A 10,309-nucleotide genomic window follows, 5' to 3' on the forward strand; every position below is an offset into this window, starting at 1 on the left:
GCTCTATTATGGTGGAGGTGGTTGTGAATGGACAAACCAATAGCATCAGACTCAAAAACGTCCTTCATGTGCCTAAGATGAAGCAAAACCTATTTTTGGTGAGTAAACTTGTAATGAAAGGTTTTAAAGTTTAATTTGATATGAATGGATGTTTTGTATGAACATTGAGTGGAGACAAGGTCTTCAAAGGCTTGAAAGAGGGAAATTTGTACTACCTCATTTGTAAGAAGGTGAATGGAGTGGAAGTAGCCATATTTGCTAAATTTACATCAAACCAAGACAAGTTGAATATATGGCATCGTCGTCTTGGCCATTTGAATGAGAAGAACATGAGAGAGCCCAAGACCATGGTAACTGGCTTAGATCTTGGCAATACAAGCCAAAATACAAAATACTTATATGTGAAGGATGCATACAAGGCAAACAAAAAAGAACCTCATTTCCAAAGAGTGTAACAACACATGCTACCAAGTTGCTGGAGATTGTCCATTCGGATGTATGTGAATCTATGAAAAACATAAATATTAGAGAATTAAAGTATTTTCTTACTTTCATTGATGATTATTCAAGAAAGATTTGGATCTATATTCTTAAAGCTAAGAGTGAATGCTTTTGGAGGTTTAAGGAATTTAAAGCACTTATTGAGAAACAAAGTGAATGCAAGATCAAGGTACTACGTATGGACAATGGAAGTGAGTACATGTCTAAGTAATTTGATGTTTATTTGAAGAATGAAGGAATTGCTATACAAACTACAACTCTATACACTCTACAACAAAATGATGTTGCTGAAAGAGCAAATCGAACCACTGTAGAGATGACAAGGAGCATACTTCATGCTCAAAACCTTGACTATGAATTTTGGGCAGAAGCTGTGGTGAATGTAGTATATACAAGAAATAGGTGTCCAACAAGTGCTCTTGCATCAATGACACCACAAGAAGCTTGGAATGGGAGACAACCTTACATTTTTTTATATGAGGACCTTTGGTTGCATTGCATATGCAAAAATACTAGATTATATGAGGTCCAAAATTCATGCAAAAGGTACAATGTGTGTATTTCTTGATTATTGTGAAGGTACTAAGGCATATAGGCTAATGTGCTTGAAAACCAAGAAGATCATCAAAAGTTGTGATGTTGAGTTTTTGGAGCACAAGAGTGCTTGTGAGCACTTGGAGATGTGTCTAAGTGGAGGTAATAGTGTGTTTGTAGACACATCTTTGAATTCAGCAAAGAAACAAGAAGATGAAGACAATGAAGATGATGAAGATGATGAAGATGAAAAGCCAAAGAAAGTTGAAAAGATGAAGGCTCCTACAATTGCTAGGACCAACAATGAAAGAAATGAAGATGTTGAAGATTGGAATGATGATAATGATAAAGAGTACCATTATGACTTATGCACCCGTTGCCAAATTCACCACCATTATGACCATTGTAGCAATTGAAGCAGCAATGGATTTGAAAATATACCAAATGGATGTGAAGACGGCCTTTTTGAATGGAGAATTACAAAAAGACATCTACATAGATCAACCTCAAGGATTTGTACAACAAGGCAAAGAACATCTTGTGTGTAAATTGAAGAAATCCTTGTATGGATTGAAACAATCACCAAGGGTATGGTACCAACGAATTGACACCTTCTTTGCCAATGAAGGATTTGTGAAGAGTAAAGCTGATCATTCATTGTACGTGATGTAACCTAAATAGTTCTTACTGATTGTAATCCTTTATGTTGATGATTTGATCATCTTGGCTAACAATATGGAAAAGATGGATTGAATGAAGGCCAAATTAGAGAAGGAATATGAGATGAGTGATTTGGGAGAGTTGCACAATAACTTGGGAGTGGAATTTGTAAGAGATCGTGATAACAAGACCATTACAATGAGCCAAACCACATATATTGAAGAAGTATTGAAACGATTCAACATGGAGGAGTGCAAGCCTATTAGAACACCCTCGGAGGTAAATTTGAAGTTGATGAAGCCCACAGATGAGGAATTTACAGAAGTTGAAGGTGAAATACAAAGTGTTCCATATAAGGCAGCAATAGGCTCACTCATGTATGCAATGGTGGCCACAAGAGTGGATCTTACATATGCGGTGAGCGTTATAAGCCAATACATGTCTAAGACTGGACCAATGCATTGAAAAATGATAAAAAGGATATTGAGGTTATTAAAAGGTACAAAAGACTTCAAATTATGCCTTGGTGGTAAGAACATTAACTTGCAAGGTTATTGTGATGTGGATTGGACTGGAGATGCAAATGATAGAAGATCCACAACAAGATATGTATGCTTCATTAGAGTAGGAGCCATTTCATGGAATTGCAAGAGACAACCTACCATTGCAAGATCAGTGATGGAGGCAGAATACATGGTAGCAAGACATTGTACAATAGAGGCGTATTGGATAAAGCAACTCTTAGAAGACATTAGTCTAGTGCAATTAGAAGCAACTCTAATTATGTGTGACAATCAAGGATGTCTTGCATTTTCCAAGAATCCAAAACACCACTCAAAGACCAAGCACATTGATGTTCAACATCATTTCATTCGAGAAAAGATTGAAGATGGAATAATAGGTATGAAGTATTGTACTACAAATGACATGCTTGTTGATGTTCTTACAAAGGCATTAGTGAAGAATAAACATCATGACTTGATTCAGAGATTAGGATTAAAAGCATTTTGAATATTAGCAAAGTGGGAGTGTTGAAGATCAGTAAGTACTTGCTTAGTTACAACTACATAGAGATTAAACATAGTATGTTGTTAATAGTAAAAAGATAGCAAAGAGTTAAAATAAGTTATTGTGGTGGCATTAAAGGTTTAGTTAGATGAGGTAGAAATCGATGTAATATCAAAAAGATGGAAATTGCCTCATTGGTGAGCAAACCACCACCTATGAGTAAAGAGTGTTGGAAGTAAGAATCATCTTTCTCCACACTTTTCTTAGACTACAATCCTTGTTGATGCTAAGTGTTTGTAGCTTTTAGACTTCTTTTCTTCAATGAAAATATCTATCAAAGTATCAACAATTTTTTCTTCATCTTTTCAAGTAAGACAATCTCTTAAACTTACAAGAAACAATCACTTGTTTTTTAATCAGTCATTGAAATCAAGTATCAAGTCCTTGCCTACAATCCTTGTAAAAAACTTTACCTAAAATAACTTCTTATAAATTTATTATTAACCTCCTCAATTTCTATCTTGATCAACCACTTCAATCTCAATTTCTATTATACTTATTCTTTCTTTTCTTTCTTCTCTTTCCTTAATACATATCTTCAATGTGATAATGTGAATATCTTGAAACTTTTCAAGAATTATATCTTATACTTTTTTTTAAAGCAAATCAAATTGAACTACTACTTTTTCTAAGAATAAGTGCCAAAGAAAAAGATATCTATTTTTCATATCAAATTTGTATTCCAAATTGAAGATATCATAACCAAGTCTCTTGGCTAAATTCTTTTCAAAAAATATTTCATATATATAGAAATCTAGTCATTTATATATATCGTACAAAGATATAATTATACAAGTATTTTGTCATTGACATGATTGTCTTGTCAAAGACCTTTGATACAATACCAAATTTAAGGTAGGTGTTAAAAATTAACTTTCATATCTTGTAATTACTATTGTATCTTGTAATTGAAACATCATTAAATTCTATACTATATTTCAAATAAAATTAATAATAAAAATCTTTTTGAAATAAATTGATAGATTTTAATCAAAATTAATTGTCTATTTTTATTAGATTTACAAGATTAATGACTTCTTTAGTGATTTTTTTAGTCTACATAATTAAGTGTCACTTTTTTTTAAACTTTTTACTTCATTATAGTAGTATATTAAATATTTTTCTACTTTTTTTAAGATTTATTTAAGCTCATACTTCAAGAGCACACAACAAAATAGAAGTTATTATAGTAGAACATTAATGAAGCTACATTCTTATGGGATGATTTGTGGATTTGTGAATTAATTTATTTCTATAATAATTATGATATCATAGATATTTATATATATTTCAATAATAATCTAGATAATATGAGTAGATAGAAATTGATAAAATTAAAAAAATTAATAATATACTATAAAAAAACTTTTTAGAAGCTTCATAGATATGGCTTTGTCTTTAAACATGTCCATAGATGATTTGTTGGTTGAAAATTTAGCCAACATATTGGTCTTGTGTTGCATATATTAATGACTTATGGTATAAGTTGGACATGTGGCACACATATAGGAAGCTTATCTTGCAAGTTAGGTACATATTGGAGGTCCTATAGAATGTCACTACATAATTCTTAATTAGATAGTATATATAGATATAAGAGTGAGGCCTTCATCACTCTTGTTAATTCCTTTCTTGCTTCTAGTCTAGTTTCAATGGACTCTATTTTTTTTATCTTTTGGAAATAGCTATTTTAGTTTCTTTTAATATATATATATATATATATTTCCTTAAAAAACTTCTTATTTATTTATTTATTTCTATTTATTAAAATTTATTCCTTGATGTGTGCTCAATTACATGTAAAGGTCCAATTAATAAATTATTTAAACCTAAAAATAGATAAAGAAAGAAATCTCTTCAAAATGGTTAATTGTGAGCAAAGAAGGAGTTGAGAGCTATAGAATCATAATGTGGTTCATTATTCTTTTTTTTATATATTTTTCTTTACTTTGTTTTGATGCGGTGCAATAAAAAAATTATATTTATATATGAAATAATTTCAAAAATTAATAGCTCTAGTTTCTAATTTTTATTGATTTTGGTACAATTTTTAATAATTTTGGCATCACCAAATAAACATGATTCTATTATATATATATATATATATATATATATATATATAATTATTTACTAAGATTTGTAATGTTTTGTTTTTTAAAATAATTAAAATATTACCATAGAACATCATGTTATTTTGAAGAAGTTAGAAGGTAAAATAATATGCTTGAAATATTTTCTAAAATAATATTTAATAAAAAATATTCTAAAAAAGATAATCATGTGAATTTATTGAAATTTTTTGGAAGAAAATATAAAATTGAGACTTTTAAGTAGCTTAAAAATAAAAATATCTACATTATTTCAAAAAGAGTAAAATATAAATTATTTTATTTCATTTCATTTGTCTCATATCCTTATTCTTAGTTCCAAAAAATAAATAAATAAATAAATAAAATTATGTTGTTGTATATATGTATCTATATCTATATAATAAAGAAGCTTAGGTATAAGACAAATATATATATATATATATATATATATATATATTTTCATTGGCTATAATCAAACTTACCATTTTTTTTTAAGTACTGATAGGAAGTCCTCCATAACTTGCAAATGGACTTCTAATTTACTTTGTGTAAACAACTTTTCTGTATCTTAAGGTATAAGTTTCTACTCATGTATAAATACTCATATATGTATTCATAGGAGTCTTCATATTTTTTTTTAATATTGAATTTGAATGTCTATACAATTAATTAAACTTGATGTTGGATGTTTATATTCTTATCTTTTAATTATTAGTGATAAGATTCACACAATTTTTTATGAAGCATCTGTTTGTATTTGATATTTATAATATATGCATATTTATAAATATATATATATATATATATATATATATATATATGACTTTAATTATATGATTGTAACTAAATATACTAAATATTGAATTATATTTTATGCATAATTAATATATTAATCCATTTTTTTATTAATGTATAACTTATTTCTATAAGCATCATCTTATTAAAAGATCTCATGTCAAAAATATCTTTATATTTTGATGACTTAACTATTTTGGTATAATCTTTTATACATAAATATTTTAAAAAAATTATTATGTTATCTTTATTTAAATATTAATCTTATTCTGTAATTTTCAATATTTACAATGAATTTTGTGTATAAACCAAATTATATGACTTTTCTCTTAATTATAGAAGGTAGTTTAATAAATCTATGCATTGACTTATTTTTGAAAATCATAACAAACTGATATCTAAGTAGAATGTCTAAGCTAGATTGATTGATTTTTTTTTTTTTTTTTTTTTTTGTTATGTGATGTGTTAATGATTTCTAAATTTTAATGTTAACAATCATATATATACATATTTTAAAAATATAAAGAAATAATATATTTATTATTAATTACTATTATTAAAAATGCATTGAACTTTATAATTGATGTATATATATATATATATATTCATATATTCATTCCTTATTGTAGTCAATCTTGTTAAAGTCAACTTCAAGTTATAGTCAACCTATATTGTAGATCCCCACTCACACCATCTACACTTTACTACAATTTGCAGTCAACTACTCTATATAATTGACAATTTCTTAGGTCCCAAGAGGTTGACTATAAAAAGAGCTAATTGTATATGTATTTCATAGATATATCATTGATTTAATTAAATGGATTCTTTTCAATTTTTAAATAATAATATTAAATAAACATAATTTAGAAATAATGGTATCAATATTTTCATTCATCCAAATATTTACAAATTCAATAATGTATAATTAATCTATAAGACATTACTTATTAAATGTATGGTTTGCATTTTTTTCCTTTTTTGATCTTATTTATTGAAAAATCTAATTCAAATAATCAATTATTGTATGATGATGAGGATATAACAGTTTAAATATAGATAAATTGTCTAAGTTGTGCAAATTTGTTGTTTAGAAGTTTTAATGGATATTATTCATTTATCATTATTTTTTATTTCCAACGTGGCATTTTTTTTACACGTTTGAGAACTCCTTGAATCCTGTTTCCAGTAGTCACAACTTACATTAAATAGTTGAAATGCAGAGCACGTGACATGAAATGAGGGTTGGAGTGTCGAATTGTGTATTTGTGTGGTTTCCTTTTCCTTTGCTTCGTGTTGTCTTTGTTTCTAGAATGTTTGGTGACCGATGCCAGTCTGTAAGAAAGCAACATTGCCGCATTGACACACGCGCAACGTCTAAGTAGAGAATGGAGGGGAGGGGGAGGACCAGAGAGAGGAGAAGCCTCCGTGGTGGTGGATGATGGATGGATGACCTCGTGGATGGAGCAGGCAGTCAGTCATTCAATCAGCCAGTCAAGGCACAATTTATGGGACCCCCCAAGTCCCCTTGGAGTGATAAAGGGGAGAGTCTAGGGGGGAGAGTCTTGGTGTTTGACTGATGCCTAGCTTGAATCCAACAGTGTGGAGGGGAAGGGTCTTCATCATTCGGCCCTCTGCCCTCCAACCTCCCTTCCAGAAGCCCCTCCCCTCACAGCTGCCCGCAATTTCCACGCCTTTTTCCACAATCTCAACGCCTTTCCTTGCCAAAGGTACTCACTCTCTCTGTGCTTGGCTGTGTCACCTGACGCAAAGACTTTCTCTGTTTCTCGTTTCGTAGCCCTCTCCTCTCTCTCTCCCTCTTTACTTACTTCCTTAATTTGGCGGACGGGCAATGCTTGTTCGTACGTCAACGTTACACAAGAGCTGAGTGTGGAGTGCGTATCTATATACATATACACACACACATTTGTGTGTGTGTGTGTGTGTACATGCGTCAAGGCTCTCGATTACCTGCTTGTTTAGGAGATGCATGGCCGATATAGATCGTTAGCAATGGAGTACAGGCCAATAGTTCTGCTAGGGAATGTGTAGGTCATCTGCTTGAAGTTCTCGTGCGTTACTCAAGTCAAACGAGTGGTGGGTTTGAGCAATTCGGCTTAAATTGCGTTTTTGATTTGAGCCATCGTCACGTTCAAGAGTTCTTTCGTATTGGGGTTAGGCCTGGAAGAGGCTGTGTGAAAATCCTAAGGGATTGGCGCAGGTGATTATCACAATGGCGATGCAGGGTAGAGCGAAAATTGAAGTTGGTGGCAGGGTTTTTGTGACCACGATGCAAACTGTGGAGAAGGCAGGAAAAGATTCTCACCTGTACAAGACAGTCAGTCAAAGCGGGCAAGGTTGGTTTGATCGGGACCCCGACATGTTCAACATATTGCTCAACATGCTAAGAACTGGAGTTGTTTATCCGAAACCTGAGAGCTTAGGTTTCTTAGACAGATTGATTGAAGAGGCCACGTTCTATGGAATTGAAGAGTGTCTTCGGAATGCGCATGGTCGTGCTCCGTTGAATGGAATTGATGCTGAGAAGGCGAAGCCGATTATTCCCAGTGGCATCGACATTCCTGGAGCACTGGCAGCAGGACCAGATGGCTCCGTCTGGATTGGCCACGGAAGTAAAATTACTGTCTACGACTGGGCGCTTCGCAAAAAGAAGACCACACTTACGGAGTTCGGTTCTATAGATATTATGCACCGCATTTCGGATGATTTGGTTGCAGGTGGTGAGAAAGATTTACCAGGCCTTCATTTATATGATGTGACGCAGGGCATTCACGCGAAGACCGTGATGTGGACGGATGCCAACGATCCTAGGGTTTACAACGCCGTCGTGCAAGCGATTGCATCAAATGCTTCGTCAGTGTTTGCTAGTTTCGAAAATGGGCAAAAACTTGACAACACTCTGCTTGTCGTGGACAAGGCAACTTCGCAGGTTAGCCGAGAATTTGGAAGGCAGAATGGCCAGGCTGCACACACGAAAGCGGCGACCAAGCTTCAGTGGTTAGAATCGAAGAATCTCCTTTTCGTCGGGTCTGTGCAAGGGGGTTCTTTCGGATTCAGTGGATACATGAGGCTGTGGGACTTGCGGGCGGACAAAATAGTTTGGGATTGGAAGGAGCCTAATTTCCAAAGAGCTTCACGAGGCTTCGAGCAGCAAGACGTGTTCGCAGACATGGTCGTGGATGAAGAGCTAGGATCCATTTTTAAGGTAGGCGTCCAGTCTGGTGCGCTCTACTTAGCGGATCTGCGCATCCTCGACACACAAAATCCTTGGTTGGAGCTGGAGGAACTAAATCATTTCTCTGACAAAGCAGTCACTGGTGCGAACAAGAAGCTCATCTCATACAACAAGCAGGTTTGGTTATCCCAAGGAGCGGATGTTGAGGTCTGGTCTGAGGTGCCCTTGGCAGAGAGTTTTAGGCCGAAGGAAGAAAAAGAGTTTTCGGAGTCGTCGTTTCGTAGGAATCGCCTCGAGCACCGTCGTCACCCTGGCCAGGAGATTACTCAGATGGTGGCCGGAGGAGGCCGACTTTTCATTACGCGCAAAGATTTTCAGGGGGTTGAGGTCTGGGAGAGTCATTGATAGCGATTAGCACATCTTTTTCGGCTTTGTTGCATCGGTTCCTGCCTATTCCATGGTTGTCTGTTTTCAGGCTACCTCTCCAACATCATAAACCACCTATCAAACAAGCACAGGTTCCAGTCTATCTCCTTTCTTTCTTTTCAGTCAACTTCTTGCAGAATTGTTCGACGGCAGGTCAAGATCGATGGCGAGTTGGAACCCCAAGATGACGTGTTGGAAAGGCGACCAAGCTCGGCAATTACTTGTATAAGCCATGAATCTGGGCTTGTGGTTATTGAAATTTGTTTCCTGATTGTGATCACAAGTTCATTAAGGTGCACATTATCGACGAGGACGGCATGTACTGTAGCAGACTGTAGCAGAACTTAACTCTTAGCAGATACAGGTTGTATTCAATTCTGTACCATTTGTAACCATGCCTCAAAATTTTCCCACTTCCTGCAATATATATTACGTAGTATGTTACTGCACGCACACTTTCCACGTCTTTTCACAAAATGTTCATGCCTTTCATCTCGGTTGTCTTGCAAGTACCCTATGGTGGATTTTTGCATGAAAAGGAAGTTCAAAATACCAAACAGGATTGTGAAACAACTGATGATCATCGTCATTTATTGTAATAACAAGGAATGTGTCAACATATGTTTCTCTCTAATAGATACACAAAATTTACTAATCAACATATGTATATATCTATATATATATACATTAATAGAAAGAAAGTACATAAATACATAACTCAAGTATCAAAAGATAGCAAAAATCTAAGAATCCTTAGAGTGAGCAACCATATTCAATCTACAATGCCAAACCTAAAATCTATCTCATAATCACTCACTTAGAAATCAAAAAATTACTCATGAATTAAATTAGGTCACAAGATGTAGGTACCCTATATAAAAGTCAAATCCCACTTGCTCATAAGTTTTATATATAATCTATTGATTCAAGTACTTTCTTTTTTATAAATAACTATAAATATAATTATTCTTTATGTATCTTATTTTGCATCAACAAAATGGACTAGGACATGTATATAGTAAGAAGAAATATAGTTCAA

The 10,309-nt window shown here is 33.3% G+C and overlaps 1 protein-coding gene across 1 annotated transcript; it reads left to right on the forward strand.

Annotated features, from left to right (window-relative positions):
* The first annotated feature begins 7,220 nt into the window (after positions 1 to 7,220).
* Positions 7,221 to 9,719, forward strand: LOC112285993 (protein ENDOPLASMIC RETICULUM-ARRESTED PEN3). The gene has a single exon (XM_024527452.3). It carries the CDS (start codon positions 7,882 to 7,884, stop codon positions 9,247 to 9,249), a length of 1,368 nt encoding a protein of 455 aa, XP_024383220.1. The 5' UTR covers positions 7,221 to 7,881; the 3' UTR covers positions 9,250 to 9,719.
* Positions 9,720 to 10,309: the final 590 nt, after the last annotated feature.

This window comes from Physcomitrium patens, chromosome 8, assembly GCF_059467195.1.
Source record: "Physcomitrium patens ecotype Gransden chromosome 8, ASM5946719v1, whole genome shotgun sequence".
In the NCBI taxonomy this organism is placed as follows: Eukaryota; Viridiplantae; Streptophyta; class Bryopsida; order Funariales; family Funariaceae; genus Physcomitrium; species Physcomitrium patens.